The 20137-nt window shown below is 42.7% G+C and overlaps 1 protein-coding gene across 1 annotated transcript in view; it reads right to left on the bottom strand.

The window, feature by feature from the left end:
• Positions 1–19056, bottom strand: part of LOC140191425 (all-trans-retinol 13,14-reductase) — a 46966-nt gene extending 27910 nt beyond the window's left edge. Inside the window, 4 exon segments of the mRNA XM_072248839.1 lie at positions 1038–1233; positions 6839–7080; positions 11807–11989; positions 18900–19056. Coding sequence (XP_072104940.1) covers positions 1038–1233; positions 6839–7080; positions 11807–11989; positions 18900–19056 — 778 coding nt within the window.
• Between the last annotated feature and the right edge of the window lie 1081 nt (positions 19057–20137).

The raw sequence follows: 20137 nt of genomic DNA, 5'->3' as shown, positions 1-20137 counted from the left end.
TAATTTCTCTGCATGACATTAGTATGAACTCTTAACTGTCTAGAAATCCACCCCTAATGTGCATCACCAAACATGATATTTGGCAGTTACTACATGTTTTAGCCTGTTTCTGAAATTTGATTTCATTGAATTGAATTCAATTCAAACTTTCAAAATGCAGCTACAACTCTACAGCACATTTTTCACTTTTGACCAGGGATGAATATCAAAGAAAACATGTTTTAATGATACTTTGTCTACCATTTTAACTATTTGGAGGCATATTTACATATAAACATCCAAGCATTCATTTGCTAATATTGCACAGTACAGATCCTAAGCATTAATTATTTTTTTTTAATCAAACTTACTGTTAAATTATTGCATATGCAGTTAATTAGCCTGAACAGTTGACTTCAAATCCCACAGAAGTGGGAAAGTAATTAAGTACATATATAAAGAGATTAAAATCTAGAACTTTAAATTAAATGTTATTGTTAATAATAAACAAGAAACATTTATCAGTGCCTAATCTTGTCAAGGCTAACATGTGACTTCAGATCAATAGCAACATTGCTGGATTTTAACTGCCCTGTGAAATGGTCAAGCAAGCCAATTCAAAAGTTCTTTTTTTATCATTTTAAAATTGATCACATATATCTCTTATAGTATATTTTACATGTTGCTCTGGATTGCTGCCACAAAAGAACAAATTTCACGACATACAGTACATCAGTGATAATAAATCAAATTCTGATTCAAGGGAAATAATTGAGGGACATCAATAACTGGCCCTGCCAGCTACAGAGTTCCAGGGCTAATCCAGAGCATTAGGTATGTACAATGAAAGAAATTTTTTAAAAAACATTTTGCCATGCTCCTAAATCTGCTGATGAATAAAAACAAAATGAATTGTAAAGATAGACAGGATGACAAGTGAATCTGCACAGGAGAGGCATTAGGAGGTAAATGTGATAACTTTACAAATTATTCTACCTGAGATCTTATAGTTGTAGCAAACACGAAGAGCGTGGTGGAACATAGAATCATTCTCTTACCCGTGAACATATAGCAAAAGACGGCTCTTAGATCTGGGTTTTCCGTCAGCTCATTAACAACATGAGTAACACTTGTGCTTGCCGCCTTAAATATCGTGGAGATCCAATGGATAATGCCAGTTCTGACAAGAAATTTGGCCAATGGAAGGGGAATCATTTTCAGGATAGCCATCAGGGGTACTTGTTTTGAAGCTTGCTGCAATGTCAATAAAAATGACCCTATTTACTATTCTTGGAACTGTGTGGTCTTTACGACATTTAGAAGCAATGTGTTGAACAGAAGACCACTACATCTTCCTTGTCTGTGAGACAACTTCAATTAGATGTGCATTGAAGAAGTCATTGGATGGAGTATTTCTTATGTACCATTAATTGAGCCAAAACATGCTGGTGTGAGCCTACTGACCACAATTGACCTGCAGTCACTTTGTGCCCGAACATACATTACCTGATACAATGTAGAGGTACTCACCTGCTGGCCTGTGCCTTCCCAACCTCCAGCGGTGAAGCATGAGTGGTGGCAAAGCTTTAAACTACACATTGAACCAACCCCAAAATTCCCTTAAGTTTTTCAAACATTCAGCTGTTTAAAATGTTCCTGCATTCTTTGACATACAGCAACCCTTAACAGCTAGCAAAAAAAATGAAACACATTAACTTCTTTATGAAAGGTGACTTGATAGTCGTGTACAAGATGATAAGAGACATAGATCGAGTGAATAGCCAGAGACCTTTTCCCAAGGCAGAAATGGCTAATACGAGGGGGCATAGTTTGAAAGTGATTGATCGAAGTATAGGAGGGATGTTAGAGGTGGGTGCGTGGAACGCCCTGCCTGGGGTGGTGGTAGGGGCAGATCCATTAGGGGCACTTAAGAAATTCTTAGATAGGCACATGGATGATAGAAAAATAGATGACTATGTGGCAGGGAAGGGCTAGATTGATCTTAGAATAGGTTAAAAAGTTGGCACATAAGACCATAAGACATTGGAGCAGAATTAGGCCATTCAGCCCATCGAGTCTGGTCTGCCATTCCATCTTGGCTCTCAACCCCATTTTCCTGCCTTCTCCCCCTTACCCTTGACTAAGAACCTGTCAGCCTCCACTTTAAATAAAGCCAATGACTTGGCACACCAGCCGTCTGTGGCAATGAATTCCACTGATTCATTATCGTCTGGCTAAAGAAATTCCTTCTCATCTCTGTTCCTAATGGACACCCCTCTATTCTGAGGCCGTGCCCTCTAGTCTTAAACTCCTCCACTATAGGAAGCATCCTCTCCACATCCACTCTATACTTGAGGCACTCTGTTGGTCAGGGTTGACGATGGATATTGCTTTCTAGATGTCTACGTGATACACAAGCCAGTAAGTGAGGCAGGGCAATACAATATGGGGACTAAGTTGCGGCCTATGCAGCAACCTCCCCTTCTCCGCACAGCAGATGAATTCAAACGGCAGTTTGGCAGCAGAGGCATCGCAGGAGTTTCCAGTCAGTGTTAAACTCAGTGTAAGACTGCCTTAGGGACTTCAGCTCCAGATTTTTCCTCGGGGTTTACTCCCAAAGCCTTCCCCATGAGTGGGTGTAGCCGCAAGGCAGTAGAGGTTAGAGATCAGATTTCTTTCTCCTAGATGAGTTTTCCTTCTCCTCGATGAGCTGCCAACCACAGCTGACAAGCCCAATCTGCCCAAAGTGACTGGTTTTAAGGTGCCAGTAACCTGCCTTTGCCCCTTCTCCTGTCAATAGCAATGGTTCTGCCGGATTTAATAGCTAAGACAGTGGTCCCCAACCTCCGGGCCACGGACCGATACCAATCCGCGAAGCATGCAGGGGTAGAGTGGTAGCCAGAACGCACCCAGCACATCTTTAAGAAAAAAAGCCAAAATAAACAAGCTAATTAATTAGGTGCTGCCCGGCACGTAAATGTCGGCCCAGGTCATGAACTTCCTCTGGATCCTCTCTAATGCCAGCATATCTTTTCTTAGATAAGGAGACCAAACTGCTCACAATACTCCAAGTGCAGTCTGACCAATGCCTTAGAAAGCCACAGCATTACATCCTTGCATATTCTAGTCATTTCAAAATGAATGCTCACATTGCATTTCTCTTCCTTACCACTGTCTTGATCTGCAAGTTAATCTTTAGGTAATCTTACACAAAGACTCCCAGGTCCCTTTGCACCTCTGATTTTTGTACTTTCGCCCCATTTAGAAAATATTTTATGCCTTTATTCCTTCTACCAAAATGCATGATCATACACTTCCTTACACTATATTCCATCTGCCCATTCTCCCAATATGTCAAAGTCCTTCTGCCAACTCCCTGCTTCCTCAACACTACCTGCCCCTCTACCTTTTGTGTCATCTGCAAACTTGGCCACAAAGGCATCAATTCCGTCTTCCAAATCATTGATGTTTAATGTAAAAAGAAGTACTCCCAACAACAACCCCTTCAGAACCCACTAGTCACCAGCATCCAACCAGAATAGGCCCACTTCATTCCCACTCTTTGCGTCCTGCCAGTCTACGATCTTCTATCGATGCTCGTATCTCTCCTGTAATATCATGGGCTCTTATCTTGTTCAGCAGCCTCATGTGTGGCACTTTTTCAAATACCTTCTGAAAATTGAAGATTACAGCATCCACTGACTCTCCTATGACTATCCTGCCTGCTATTACCTCAGAGAATTCCAACAGATTTGTCAGGCAAGATCTTCCCCTCAAGGAAACCATGCTGACTCTGGACCATTTTATCAAGTACCTCCCAGTACCCCCAAAACCTCACCATTTATAATCTAATCCAACATCTTCTCAACCACTGAGGTCAGGCTAATTCCCTTTCTTCTGCTTTCCGCCCTCTTGAGGAGTAGAGTGACATTTACAATTTTCCTGTCGTCCGGAACCATTCCAGAATCTAGTGATCCTTGAAAGATCATTACTAAAGCCTCCACAATCTATTCAGCTACCTCTTTCAGATCCCTGGGGTGTAATCCATCTGGGCCAGGTGATTTAACTACCTTCAGATGCTTCAGTTTCCCAAACACCTTCTCCTTAGTAATAGCAATGATACTCACTTCTGCCCTCTGACACTCAAGTTTCTGGCATGCTGCTAGCGTCTTCCACAGTGAGGACTGGTGCAAAACATGATTCACATGACTGCATGGGCCAAACACCCGAGCAATCACATTGTCAAGTTTGTTGATGCCATGACAGTGGTGGGACTCATCACCAACAACATTGAGATAACCTACACCAGAACTCAAGATGTGGTGCAAGGCAAATAACCTTTTCCTCAATGTCAACAAGACAAAGGAGATGGGTATTGACTTCTGTAGAGCTCGCACCACTCACACCCCTCTTTACATCAGTGACACAGCGGTGGAAACTGCCAGCAGTTTCAAACTCCTGAGAGTACACATCTCACACAATATCTCCTGGTTCCAGAACACATCCTACACAATCAAGAAATCTCACCGAAGCCTCTAATTTCTGAGGAAGCTGAAGAGAGCTGGACGTTGCACATCCATACTCAGGTCATTGTACAGATGCACAGTAGAGAGCATCCTGTCAGGCTGCATCACAGCATGGTACAGAAACTGCACTGCAGCAGACTGGAAGGCTCTACAACAGATAGTTAAAACTGCCCAGTGCATCACCAACACCAGCCTCCCCACCATCAAGGGCAAGTACACAGAAAGGTGCCAGAAAAGGGCCACTAACATCATGAAGCACCTACCCTGCTCATGGACCATTTGCCCGACTCCCATCAGGGAGAAGGCGACGACGTAGCATCCATGCCAGGTCCACCAGTCTCAAAAAGTTACTTTCCCTAAGCAGTAAGGCTGATCAACACCTCCACCCACTAACCCCACCACTACTTTATTATTTCCCATCAATCACCCTATCCATAGCCTAGCGTCACTTCACAGACATACGATCACCCTATGTACATAAGCTATCTTATGTATTGATAATTATTGCGTGTTTTTCATTATCTTTATCTTTTGTGTTTTTTTTTGTGCTGTATTGGGTCCAGAGGAACGATTATCTCACTCTCCTTACAATTGTGTACACAGAATGAATCTTGAATCTTGAATCTTGAAAGTTCATCCACCATTTCTTTGTCCTCCATTACGACTTCTCCAATGTCATTTCCAGCAGTCCGATATCTACTCTCACCTCTCTTGCATGAACATCATGCGCTGAAGGGCCTGTACTGTGCTATGTTCTATGTTCTAAAACACTTTAAATTAATAAAATGCACTGCACAAATCATGAGTAATTATGTAAAGGAAATTAATTATTTTGCCGTCTCTTCCTTGCAGCCATTACCATTTCCTTGAAGTCAACGGGTTTGAGGACCCCATTTCAGTCCTCACTCAGCACCAGCACAGAGTCTGGGAGTCAATTCCTCAAATGGAGAATCTCAGTGAGATGAAACTCTTTGGGGTGTCCACCAGCAGAGTGTGCCGTAGCATAGAATCATAGAATTTTACTGGAGGCCATTCAGACCTTCAGGTGCATGCCAGCCACTATGATTACTCAGCAAGTTCCAGTCTCCTTTTCTTGCATCGAGATCATGGAATGATTACCATTTAAATATGTGATTATTAATGGTTCTTTATTTTTCTTTTTATTTACTTATTGATACACTGTGGAGTAGGCCCTTCCAGCACTTCAAGCCACTCTGCCCCGGCAACCCCACAACCCCAATTAACCCTAACCTAATTACAAGACAATTTATAATGACCATTTAACCTACCCGGCATGTCCTTGAGCTGTGGAAGGAAACCGGAGCACCCAGGGAAATTCCACACATTCCACAGGGTGGATATACAGAAACTCCTTACAGTACGGTGCTGGAATTGAACTCCAATCTCCAGTTAGCCCCTAGCTGTGATAGCGTTGTGCTAACTGCTACACTACCTCTTCTTGCATGAAATCATGAAATGATCACCATTTAAATATGTGAATATTTATGGTTCTATTCAGTATGGCCATCTTTTATTGGTAAAACACAGGCCATTATGTCTCAGGACTTACTACATTACTCTTTCAAAGGAGTATGACTATCATTGTTTTTCAAAGGATGAAAGTGGTTCACTGCTATCCTTTTATCAATTTAATGGAATATAGTTAACAGCCTCTGTGAAAGGTTTCTAAATGCCTGATACACTTAAAGTAGCCACTAGATGGAGCTGAAGGACTAACGAGGGATGAACAATGGCTCAAACTGAAAGCTCAAGCCACTGAGACTAAAATCACATGAGAAGAGCAACCATTTATGGTAAAATATCCACAATGTATTTGATCAGTTTGCTTTATTTTGTTTAAGACATTCATGACCAACTAGTATTATTGAAACGGAGAAGAAATTCCTTGGAGGATGATACATTCTGCATTCAATGCCATTAGTACTGCAGAATTAGCACACAGAATGAAGCCTTTGGCCCATTATTCTTTCAATGACCAGTCACACCCATTCTTAGTTTGCTGCTTTCTGTCTGAATTGTTATAAATTTCGTGGCTGAGATTACCTGTCAATTTTCCCTCTTCCAATTTATTGATGCTTTTGCTTAGAATCTAGCAAACTCCAATTTCTTCCAATAAAACTTTGGTAAATTAAATATTTGACATACTGACTGTGAATTAATTGGAAGTTTATATTGTCCACGTTTTCACTTAAACAACGAGAGGAAAGGAAACAGAAATATTTTGGGGTAAACAGAAATACTGGTTCTTGGAAGTCCCTTAGTTTTTCTGACACTAACATATCAAAAATAAAATCTAATATATTTAAAATTACCTTTACAAGTGTCATAAATTTCTCTATTGCTTGCTCCTCCTGAGGAAATTGCCTCTTCAAAGCATCAATAAACCCCTGTTTGCCTCTGTGAAGTTCATATTTACGAGAGTTGTCACCTTTACCCAGGATTATATTATCATATTGATCATCCATTCGAAGCCACTCCACCTGCCCGTCAGTGATTTGGTCCATGATGATACGCAGCATTCCACACTCATGCATTTGTCCTAAATAATGGACACCTGAGGCCAAAGGAAGGAGTTAGTAAACCTCATGAATTTTATGCCATGACAACCAGAGCTCAGCTTTTCTGATTTCTCATCTGTGCTGTTATCTAATTCAGTTCTACCAGCAGATGGAGAAATAAAGCAGCTTCCTGCTCCTGCCCCACTGAACCTGTGCCCTCATACCTTGACTCCATGACTCCATTCTATCCCCCTTGGTTCAGTCCCTTTCCACCTACATCCAAGACATTTCTCATGCTCTCGATCTCCTCACTAGCTTTTAATTCCCTGTCCCTGATCACCTCATTTTCACCATGGATGTCCAGTCCCTATACACTTCAATCCACCATCATGAGGACCTTAAAACACTCCACTTCTTTCTCAATAATAGAACCAATCAGTTCCTCTCCACCACTTCCCTCCTCCGTCTGGCAGAACAGGTCCTCACCCTTAGCAATTTTTCCTTCAGCTCCTGCCACTTTCTCCAGGCTCGAGGTGTAGCCATGGGCACCCACATGGGCCCAAGCTATGCCTGCCTTTCTGTTGGCTACGTATGATAGTCCATGTTCCAAGCCTTCACCGGTAATGTTCCCCAACTCTTCCTCCGCTACATTGATGACTGTATTGGTGCTGCTTCATGCACCCACGATGAGCTTGTCAATTTTATCAATTTTGTCTCTAACCTCCACCATGCCCTTAAGTTCACTTGGTCCATTTCTGACACCTCTCTCCCCTTTCTCAATCTTTCTGTCTCCATCTCTAGAGACAAACTGTTAACCAACATCTTATAAATCAACTGATTTCCATGGCTATCTTCACAATAACTATTCCCACCCTGCCTCCTGTAAAAGTGCTGTTCTCTTTTCTCACTTCCTTTGTCTCTGCCGCATCTGTTCCCAGGATTAGACTTTCCTTTCCAGGTCATTAGAGATGTCCTTCTTCAATGAACGGGGATTCCCTTCCTCCACCATTGATGCTGCACCCACATCTTGTCCTTACCTACCACCCTTGGAGCGACGGAGGATGAGAGGTGACCTGATGGAGGTGTGTAAGATGATGAGAGGCATTGGTTGTCTGGATAGCCAGAGGCTTTTCCCCAGGCCTGAAATGGCTAACACAAAGGGGCACAGTTTTAATGTCCTTGGAAGTTGGTACAGAGGGGATATTAGGTGTAAGTTTCTCACAGAGGGTGGTGGGTGCGTGGAATGCATTGCCGGTGACCGTGGCGGGGGCGCATACAACAGGGTTTTTTAAGAAACTCTTAGATAGGTACATGGAGCTTAGAAAAATAGAGGGCTATGCAGTAGGTTGCATGGTCAGCACAACATTGCGGGTCGAAGGGCCTGTAATGTGCTGTAGGTGTCTATGTTCTATATTCCACCACCCCATGAGTCTCTGAATCCAATGCATTATCCTCCGCAACTTACACCATCTCCAAAGGGATCCTACCACCAAACATATCTTTACTTCTCCCCATCTCTCTGCTTTCCACGATCCCCTTCTCTATTCATCCCCCCCATTAATCTCCCTCCTGGCACTTATCCCTGCAAGCGGACAAAATGCTACACCTGCCCATTCACCTCCTCCGTCACCTCCATTCAGAGCACCAAACAGGCAACACTTCCCCAGCAAATTTGCTGGACTTGTCCATTGTGTCTGGTTCTCCCAGTGCAGTCTCCTCGACATTGGTCCAATGTCCTTGCCTGTCTGATTCTTTCCTCTCCAGCCCTTTACATTTCCTACCCACATGGCTTCATCTTTTTATTCTGCCGTCTTTCCCCTTCCTTCTCAGTCCTGAGAAGGGCCTTGGCCCGATACATCAAATGTTCATTCATTTCCATGGATGCTGCCTGACCTTCTGAGTTTCTCCAGAATTTTGAGTGTGTAGTTTTAACTTTCCTTGGCTAACTTTGGCTCAGTTGCCAGAGTTTCTGCTTCAGAATTTGAGTCATAGAGATGTATGGCATAGAAACAGACCCACAATTTCAATGTTGACATTATCTGTATCTATACCAATCCTATTTTCCTACCTTCATTCCATATCCTGGTAATTCCATAAGAGGTTGCCAGGTTGCGATGTCCTTTGAGGCTCTGGTTTAGTTGTTTTTTAGGTTCTGAGGGAAGGTTTTGGGGATAGCAGGTGATAGGTGAGGGTTTAGGGACAGGGACGAAGGTGAGTTATAGGTCAGGGCAGTAAATGAAGAGTCAGGGGCAAGAGCCAGTGGTCGGACTCCAGGTCAGAGTGCTATGTGGTTGAAGGTCAGTGATTCCCGTGGACATATGTTGAGTTGGCAGGTGCTGAGGACGAAGACCAGCAATCCCCGTGGTCAACATGCCCCATAGATGAGGCCTGGTGACTTCCTCCGGTTGCTGAGTTCCACCAGGTCAGCATCCCAGGGTTGGAAGACCATGCGCGCAGGTCCCCCAAGGTCATTGAGCCGCGTGCAAGTCCAGAGATCAAGGCTTGGAGGTCATAGCCCCATGATTACTGAGTTCTAGAACCCAGAGGTCGATGAAGTCTGGAAGTTGAAGCCCAGGGATTGACAAATCCAGAGGTCGAGACCTGAAGTTTGAAGCCCCGGATCAGCATGTCCTGAGGTCAGAGGTCTGCGAGGCTGCAAGCCAGGGCCAGGGACTGGAGGTTGGGTGCCCATTTTTGTGAGTCTGTGAGCCTGTGAGTCCGGACCCAATGGCTTGTGGCTGGAGGCTTGGAGATGGCCTGTTCTGGAGTTAGAGACCTGCATGTGTGTGTGAGGAGGATGCTAAGAGGATGCAGGGTTACTTGGATAGGTTAGGTGAGTGGGCAAATTCATGGCAGATGCAATTTAATGTGGATAAATGTGAGGTTATCCACTTTGGTGGCAAGAACAGGAAAACAGATTATTATCTGAATGGTGGCCGATTATGAAAAGGGGAGGTGCAATGACACCTGGGTGTCATTATACACCAGTCATTGAAAGTGGGCATGCAGGTACAGCAGGCGGTGAAAAAGGTGAATGGTATGCTGGCATTTATAGCAAGAGAATTCGAGTACAGGAGCAGGGAGGTACTACTGCAGTTGTACAAGGCCTTGGTGAGACCACACCTGGAGTATTGTGTGCAGTTTTGGTCCCCTAATCTGAGGAGAGACATCCTTGCCATAGAGGGAGTACAAAGAAGGTTCACCAGATTGATTCCTGGGATGGCAGGACTTTCATATGATGAAAGACTGGATCGACTAGGCTTATGCTCGTTGGAATTTAGAAGATTGAGGAGGGATCTGATTGAAACATATAAAATCCTAAAGTGATTGGACAGGCTAGATGCAGGAAGATTGTTCCCGATGTTGGGGAAGTCCAGAATGAGGGGTCACAGTTTGAGGATAAAGGGGAAGCCTTTTAGGACCGAGATTAGGAAAAACTTCTTCAGACAGAGAGTGGTGAATCTGTGAAATTCTCTGCCACAGGAAACAGTTGAGGCCAGTTCATTGGCTATATGTAAGAGGGAGTTAGATATGGCCCTTGTGGCTAAAGGGATCAGGGGGTATGGAGGGAAGGCTGGTGCAGGGTTCTGAGTTAGATGATCAGCCATGATCATAATAAATGGCGGTGCAGGCTCGAAGGGCCGAATGGCCTACTCCTGCACCTATTTTCTATGTTTCTATGAGTCAGTGGGTGGGTAGAAGGGGGCTTGTTTTGTTGTTGCTTGTGTTGTTCTGCTGAGCATGATGGGTATGTTATGTTGGGGCTGCAATGTGCGGTGAAACCTTAGGGCTGCCACCAGCACATCCTTAGACTGCTTGGCTGTTAATGCAAATGTCACTGCATGCGTGATAAATATAAGAATCTGAATATGGTTTTCTCATTCAAGTTTAAATTTTGGGCAGCTCACTCCAAACTACTATTTACTATGCCGCAACAGACTTTTGCACCCCTTGTTGGGCTTGTGTGTTGCTATTTCTGCAACCCCTCCAGTCCTAGTCCCAGCTCTTCTCCTGCCTTTGAATGGTGCAATGTACCTTCCTCATTTTCGGGTAGAACTGTCAGAAATTCCTTTAAACTCATTCCTGGACCTCTTCACCATCCCTGCAGTTTTTTCAAAGCTCAGGCATTTAGGCATACAGTGCTGTGCAAAACTCTTAGACACACACAGTATATATAGCTAGGGTGCCGAAGACTTTTGCACAGCACTGCATTTGTCAACGTGGGAATGGCGAGGGCAGAGTGCCATGGAAGGAGTGTGGGACAGGTGGCAGAGAAGGAATGCCAGGGCGGGGGTTGGCATGAGTGCAGACACACCCAGCCTGAGACACTGGGCAAGGTAATTTGATTCCAAACTACTAGTTTATTGATGATTACAGAATGTCTCTCTGGTGCTTCCCACTCCCTCCCCTCTCCCTGCACCCCTCCCACTCTCAGTCCACAACAAAGACCCAATCCAGAATCAGCTTTAACATCACTCACACGTCATTCAATGTGTTGTGTTTTTTTTGTGGCAGCAGTACAGTGCAATACACAAAATTACTACAGCACTGTGCAAAAGTCTTAAGCATCCTCGCTATATACTGTATATGTGCCTAAGACTTTTTCAACTCTTTCTCCTGTTCTAAGGGCACATGTCCCTTCTTTGTGAAGTTCCAAGGAACATAGATCATGTAATTTCTAATTCTTTCATTAAGTGACAAAACTGACATTGGATGAAAGTGATCAAGCCACCAGGCAATGTGTTCTGAGAGCTCTATAGACGTTTCTTAGAAATGGCTTACCGACGTCAAACTCGAATCCATTTTCAATGAATGTGTGACAACAGCCTCCAGCCTGATCATGTTGTTCCAGCACCAGTACACGTTTGCCTGATTTGGCCAGCACTGCTGCCACTGTAAGTCCTCCAATCCCACTGCCGATCACGATGGCATCGAGATGAGCGGGCACTCCGTTTGCGGTAAAGCCTGCAAAGACAGGACGTGGTCGACTTTTTAACAATGACTGCAGTCGTAACTTTGCTTTGGATTAAAGGAGTTCAGGAGTCAGAATTGCAAAGTCCTTCCCAGTTTCCTGATATCCAAAGCTATCGTGTATACCAGGACACTATTGGTGGTTCAGTGTTACAGTGTGAAGCCAAATGTATCATTGGGAACTAGAATGATGCATGTAAGAAGAACTTATTTAAAACTTAGGAAGATCCATAGCACATATAATTGAGGATGAGTAATCGGACCTCGGTGAATCAGCTTTACAGGAGGTAAATTATATTGGGATCAAGAATTTATAACAAGTAGGATTCGGGAAGGAATACTTTTGGGCTCCCTTTTATGTTTTCCACAATTCATTTTTTCAGACTCTCTTAGCCGCCTTAATTTCCTTTTTAAATCTCGTGAAATTTCCATAATCGCCCTGGTTTCCTCTGGTGAAGGAGCATCTCCAGGCATAACTAGTCATGTTTTCTCCAGCTCTTTTCTACTCCCTATCCTTTCGGTTATCCATCTGTTCTGGCTTTAACTTCCCTATCATTCTCCCCGATGGGAATGTATCTGGACTGTAACTTAAAGGCATCTGTTGCGGCAGATTCACACTTAAGTTACTGTTAACTGGTAAAAGGTTTAATTTGCTTTTCTCAACCTCTTCTTGCAAGTTATTGCAGCTGTATTACTTTCATTTTCCACTTAGTTATTGATAGCATCTTAGTTATTGGTGCAGAGATAGTCAATTATCAAAAGTACATGGAATTGATTTCTCCTGGTAGTTCATAAAGTGATCTCACTGTCCACATTGTTGTGCTAATTTAGGCCTCTAACTGGCCATCTGGAGCTGCACCTTCATGACCTTCGGCTCGTATGGGAGAATGAGAAGGTGATAGACATGAGCTTCAGGGCGATAGTCACGCCCAAGCTGCAGGAGGCAGGTATCCAGGTGACTGTCAGGAGATGGAAAGGGAATAGGCAGCCAGTGCAATGTATCCCTGTGGCCATTCCCCTCAATAATAGGTATACTGCTTTGGATACTGTTGAGGGAGACGACCTACCAGGGGGAAGCTGCAGCAACTGGGTCTCTAAGCACTGATTCTGGCTCTATGGCTCAGGAGGACAGTGGGGAGAAGAGGAGTGCAGTAGTGACAGGGGATTCTCTAGTTAGGGGAGGAAACAGGAGATGCTCTGGATGTGAAAGAGACACTCGGATGGTATATTCCCCCCCCAGGTGCCAGGGTCAGGGAAGTTTCAGATTGGTACACAACGTTCTAAAGGGGGAGGGTGAACAGCTGGAGATCGTGGTACATATTGGGGCCAACAATATAGGTAGGAAAAGGGATGAGGTCCTGAAGAGACAATATAGGGACTTAGGTAGAAAGTTGAAAAGCAGGAATTTGAAGGTAGTAGTCTCTGGATTGCTGCTTGTGCCACATACCAGTAAGAGTAAGAGTGGAATTATTTAGCAGATGAATGTGTGGCTGAGGAACTGGTGCAGTGAGCAAGGTTTCAGATTTGTGGATCATCTCATCTGGGGAAGGCATGAGTAGTACAAAAAGGACAGGTTACATCTGAACCCAAGGAGGACCAGTATCCTTGCAGGCAAGTTTGCTAGAGCTGTTGGGGAGGGTTTAATCTAATTTAGCAAGGGAATGGGAACCGGCGTGAAAGGACTGAGGATGGGGCAGTTCGTATACAAACACAGGCAGTGTGTAATGAGACTGCTAGAAAGGACAGGCAGGTGATAGAGCAAATTTGTAGTCGGTGGGATGAGTTGAAGTGTAACATGAGGGCAAAATCAAAAGGGAAATGAATACAGGACTGAAGGTGTTATATTTGAATGCACACAGTATACAGAGTAAGGTAGATGATCTTGTAACACAGTTAGAGATTAGCAGGTATGATGTTGTTGCCATCGCTGAATCGTGGCTGAAAGTTCATAGTTGGGAGCTTAACATCCAAGAATACACATTGTATCAAAAGGACAGGCAGGTAGGCAGAGGGGGTGGGCTGGCTCTGTTCGTAGAAAGTGAACTCAAATCCTTAGAAAGAAGTGACCTAGGATCAGAAGACGTAGAATACTTGTGGGCAGAGTTAAGAAACTGTGCGGGTAGAAAGACCCTGGTGGAAGTTATATACAGGTCCCCAAACAGTAGCCAGGATATGGGATATAAATTACAATAAGAGATAGAAAAGACATGTAAAAAGTGCAATGTTAGGATGGTCGTGGGGGATTTCAATATGCATGTAGGTTGGGAAAATCAGGTTGGTTCTGGATCACAAGAGAGGGAATTTATAAAATGCATATGAGATGGCTAGAGCAGCTTGTGGTTGAGCCCACAAGAGAAAATACAACTTTGGATTTGGTTTTGTGTAATGAGCCAGATTTGATTAGGTGGGTCTTGGGAGGCAGTGATCTTAAAAAAAAGGCATCCATTAGTCTTGCGAGACCATGGATCTGCACCTGGAAAGTCTTCACTCTCCAGGGCGCAGGCCTGGGCAAGGTTGTATGGAAGACCAGCAGTTGCCCATGCTGCAAGTCTCCCCTCTCCACGACACCAACGTTGTCCAAGGGAAGGGCATTAGGACCCATACAGCTTGGCACCAGTGTTGTCGCAGAGCAATGTGTGATTAAGTGCCTTGCTCAAGGACACACACGTTGCCTCGGCTGGGGCTTGAATTCACGACCTTCAGGTAGCTAGTTCAATGCCTTAACCACTTGGCCATGTGCCCACACATGATCATAATATGATAGAATTCACCCTGCAGTTTGTGAGGGAGAAGCTGAAATCAGATGTACTACACTGTACTAAAGGGAATTATAGAAGCATGAGAGAGGAGCTGGCCAAAGTTGATAGGAAGGGATGCTGGCAGAACAGCAATGGCTGGAGTTTCTGGGAGCAATTTGGAAGGCACTGGATAAATACATTCCAAAGAAGAAGCATTCTAAAAGGAGGTTGGGTAACTGTGGCTGACAAGGGCAGTCAAATACAGCATAAAAGCAAAAAGGAGGGCATAAATTAGTGGGAAGTTCAAAATTTGGGAAGCTTTTAAAAACCAATAGAAGGCAACTAAAAAAAGTAGTAAGGAGAGAAAAGATGAAATATGAATATAAGCTAGAGGATACGAAAAGTTTCATCAGATATAGAAAGATTAAAAGAGAGGTGAGAGTGGATATTGGATTGCTGGAAAATGATGCTGGAGAGGTAGTAATGTGGGACAAAGAAACAGTGAACGAACTTAATAAGTACAGTGGATACCGGTTAACTTGGACACATCAGGCCAAGTCCATTTTCGTGCAAGTAAGCAGCTGCCCCAATTTGCCGAAGTTTCATGGAAATAAAAAAGACAAGCTACCATTTAACTGAGTAACAAATTATTTATTTAAATGGAATACAGAACAAATAAGAACACTACTAATACTACTATAGTACTATAAAACTATTAGTTCTTATTAGTTATCAATAGAGAAATTCATCCAGTGTACACTAATGTGTTCTTTTGATTGATTGTAAATGAATAAAATCAGTGCAGACATCCGGTGTAGATAATTGGATGCCTTTATATAATGCTTTCGATGAGTTTATCCTCCAAATCTTTATTTTTATTGCACCATTCAAGATGATTGTCAATATCTTCAAATTCTTTGTCATTTCCGCTTGTTGAAGTAGTGAAATCATTTTATTTTCACTCCAGGCCTGAATGCTTGAAGCCACAGTGAGCAAAAGAGTTCTGAATTGTCTTACTGCTTATTTCTCGCCAACTATCAGTGACAAAGATCACTGCTATGCCAGTGATGGTACTTAAAAACTGCTCACTCTAAGTATGGTGAAGTGTCTAATGGCCACACAAGTTGACACGACTGACACTAGTTAGAAACTACTCGGCAACAGTCTTCTGTCCCAATTAAGCAGCATAGTGTCCCTAATAAATGAAGGGAATCCCGGCTATTTTCTAAATTACTTTTTGTTTTTTAAGAGATGTCCCAAATAAGCAGCTGCCCAATTAACTGGAACCTACTGTATTTTACAGCGGTCTTCACTGAGGAAGACACCAGGAGTATGTCAGAAATTCGAGAATATCAGGAGGCAGAAGTGAGTGTAGATGCTATTAGTAAGGAGAAGGTGTTTGGGAAGCTAAAAGGTCTGAAGGCCCCTGGACCAGATAAACTACACCCCAGGGTTCTGAGAGAGATAACGAAGAGATTGTGGAGGCATTAGTGGTGATCTTCCACGAATTACTAGACTCTTTTAAGGGTCTTTTAAGAGACTCCTGGATAGGTACATGGAGCTTAGAAAAATAGAGGGCTATAGGTAACCCTAGGTAATTTCTAAAGTAAGTACATGTTCGGCACAGCATTGTGGGCCGAAGGGCCTGTATTGTGCTGTAGATTTTCTATGTTTCTATTCTGGAATGTTTCCAGAGGATTGGAATATTGCAAATGTCACTTCACTCTTTAAGAAGGGAGGATCAATATCATTGTCCATCCTGCCTTCACCTTGTCTGCCAGAGTAACCTCTTGTCTTATTTTAGCCCTCCTGAGTTTCCTCTTAAGTGCTCTGTTAGTGAATGGCCTTTTGCTAAGATTCTCAATGATTAGACTTTGGCATTCCTGGACAGATTTCCTGGACAGGGGTACGTTAGGGATTATTAAACGCAGGGTCTTCAGGAATTGATAGCAGGCTTTAAGAGAAATGAGAGCCAATGTTCACGCAAAGCCTGTTCAAATGTAAACTACAAGTGATAAATTGATAATGAAAAGGAGAGCTTTGGAAGCAAAGATTATGGTCAACAAGAAGAGATACCACTGGTGCACAACAGATGGCCATTCAAAAGATATGGTTAGTAAACTGACATGCCCATCAATCATTCTCATCTGCATCAGGCAATTTAAGACAATAGGGCCATGTTAAATGGCCTTCAGCAAATCAGGCATCTGATATCTTCAGCTAAGTTATTTTGCATCCTTGTGACTGGGATGAAAAAAGTTCACAGATGAGATTCAAGTTGTCACTTAGCACATCAAAGTCACAGGCCTATTTTTTTCCATGAATAATTAAATGTTTGGTGTACCCAGAGGTGGGGCCCTGACAACACTAATTCCGGATGTCTGAGGTTCTTATCCTGAAATAATCTTGGACCAGTCATGTGAATTACTTTGTCCCAGAAAAGTGTTTGAACATTCAGAGGTGTTTTGTCAGTTGCAGTGTACTCCCATTGCAAACAGAACTATTTGACAGACACAAAATATTAAAGTAAACAATATCATTGTAGCAATTGAAATTTTATCTTATCATCTGCTGATCCCTTTATTCTTAAGAGAATAAAAACCTAGTGTACAAAGAGTTCCAGATGATTTTCAAGAGTTCCTCCAAAGTTTCTCCAAGAGAAAAAATATTTTCCAGTGTGCCTACTTAAACTGAATAAAGACATTTTACATCTACAGCTCCCGTTTCCATTTGGCTCATTCAGTACAGTTCCTGTCTTGACCACATCCTTTCAAGCATCTCACACAAAGGCCACCTGTCATTATCATAGGCACAATTTACAATTTTGCTTTGTGGATGAGCAAAATGTAATTTCTTAGTCTTCTGTATATTAATGCAATCTGACATGTTAGTGTTCAATTTGTAGAGAAATTCAGAATCACATAATAATTTTTACATTTAAAATTAATCTTAAATTTTAAAACCTAACAAAATGCTTGAAGTAACACAGGACAATAAAAACATTGAAATACATTCCAATCAAGTACTTCAAATAATAATAAATGAGAAGATATCTTGTTCTTAGACTCATTGAGTTATACAGCGTGGCAACAGGCCATTCAGTCCAACTGGTCCATACCAACCAAGAGTCCCTCCGAAGCTAATCGCACCTGCATGCACATGGCTCACGTCCCTCTAAACCTTTCCTATATACTTATCTGTCCAAGTACCTTTCAAATGTTGTTAATGTGCCTGTCTCAACCACTTCCTCTGACAGCTCATTCCAGATACGGATCACTCTCTTGGTGAAAAAGTTGCCCGCAGGGTCCGGTTAAAACTTTTCCCTCTTACCTTATGTCCATGTCCTCTAGTTCTGTGCATAGTCACCTTATCTGAGGGAACGCAATTCTCTGCAGATATTCTAAGGGTTAAAGTGGAAGATCTGCTCGATGAACCTGTGCCAATCGAACCTGCCACAAGAAGAGGCACAGGTTGGTCGAGCAGATCTTCCACTTTAACCCTTAGAATACCTGCAGAAGATTGACTTTCCCTTGGAGGACAGCATGGTGCAGTTATCCCAAGATTGGTTGTCCTCCAGTAAAAGATTGTCATTCTGAATGGAAATGCCAGCTTTTAAATGAAAGACTTACACTTTTCTGAATGTGTAACCTAGAGAAGGAAATCTCCACCCAACAACATCCTAATCACTTTGTCATATATCCTACGTTTCTACAGCTCCACTTCATTTCTTAGCTTTGATGCTGACCCTTCCTCAATATCGGAAATCAGGTCTCCATGTTACTATTAGGTTGGTGTGGTTAGGTGCGCAAGCTAAAGATCCAAGTCCAGACTAGACAGTACAGTTAGCAATTAACAGATCAAAACAGGTGAATAGTTATAAATCCAGAAAGCAATTGGACTCTGCACTTGGTACAGCAATGTACTATTAATGGCAGATACATATTTACTGATCAATTCTCCTGGTAACTATTCTGTCTCGAAAACTCTTAATTATTAAAAATCCAAATACCACCCCTTAAAAATAACAGTTTGACTGGCCATAATGATAGTACAAGACTTTCTTTCATTAAAGCCTTCACATTTATCAGAGTAATATTTCATTCTGTTTCAAGGGGCTGTATAGTTTTAATGATTTGCACAATGTAATCAAAGTTAAAGCAACATACCTTGCTTAATGATTTTGTCCCTGGCATTCTGGTCCAGCACCAAAGGTTGAGGTGGTTTTCTTGCATCAACAGCAAAAGGGTTAGGACTTGAGCCAAGAAACAAATAGAAGAAAACAGCTAAAATTCAACAAAAACCAAGGGACAGAAATAGCAGCATACCGATTGAATGTTGATATCAAACTAACAAGAAGTCAAAATCAAACAGCAACTAAGGGCAAGGGCCAACCAGCTAAAGATAATTGCTGGAAGTACAATCGTGGACTTGTGCTTTCTCTGTGATGAAAACGTGGTATTTAAACAAAAAAAATCTTTTTTTTACATAATTCAATGTCTTATTTTCCATGCTGAAGGCTGAAAAACTAAGCATAATTTGAAGACAATCAATGCTTTGTTGTCAAAGTGCAGCTCAAATTGCATTAGAATCAGAAGTGTAAATAAACCAGGCCTTAAATTTAAACCTTCGATTTGCACTAGCTATTCTTCCCAAATATCTGAAACATCAGCAGATAAAATCTAATCCAATATCCAAATTTTTTAAAGAATTTATTAGGGACTGATAATTACTGAAAATATTGTGCTAGACTATGTGTATAGGTCAGGTGAGGGAATCCAATGTTCTAATGCATGTTGGGGCAATTATGTTTCAGTAAACTGTGTCATTGTGTATGATTTCAATAGTTCTGCTCCTGATTCATCTCTTTCCACCTCCCATGGATATCTGGTTAAGAGTTGTGCACACAGGTCAGCACATCACAGAAACCAGCCTGGATTTCCGATACATAACGAATACCAATATACCAACAAATATTGAGCCTATGAGGAATAATTAGGGCTGGACAATTTCCTGGATAGCCATCCAAGGTGACAGTCTCTTGTCAAGTTGTGGCTCAGACTGAGTTGTTTAGTAGGTTTTTTTTAGATTTTGTAGGGATGATTTTGGGGACAGAGAGGGGGAGTTAGAAGTCAGGTTAAGGTTTAGCTACAGGGATGTGGGGGTATTAGAGGACAGGCCGGAGTCTAAGCCTCCGCTCTGTGTTTGAAGGCCACCGATGTGGATGTGGATGTGGTTGGACATCGGGCTGGCAGATTAGTGAGGATGAGGGTTGATGGCTCCCCTTGCCCCTCACCAGGTCAGTGAGTTGTCATCAAGTTCCACTATTACAGCTGTGTGGGCAAAGGCATGAAGGCCACTGGCTCCTAAGATGCGTGAATAGGTGAGACTGGAGTTTGAGGCCTAG

The sequence above is a fragment of the Mobula birostris genome, chromosome X (genome assembly GCF_030028105.1).
Source record: "Mobula birostris isolate sMobBir1 chromosome X, sMobBir1.hap1, whole genome shotgun sequence".
Lineage (NCBI taxonomy): Eukaryota > Metazoa > Chordata > Chondrichthyes > Myliobatiformes > Myliobatidae > Mobula > Mobula birostris.
This window is presented reverse-complemented; position numbering and strand designations above follow the sequence as displayed.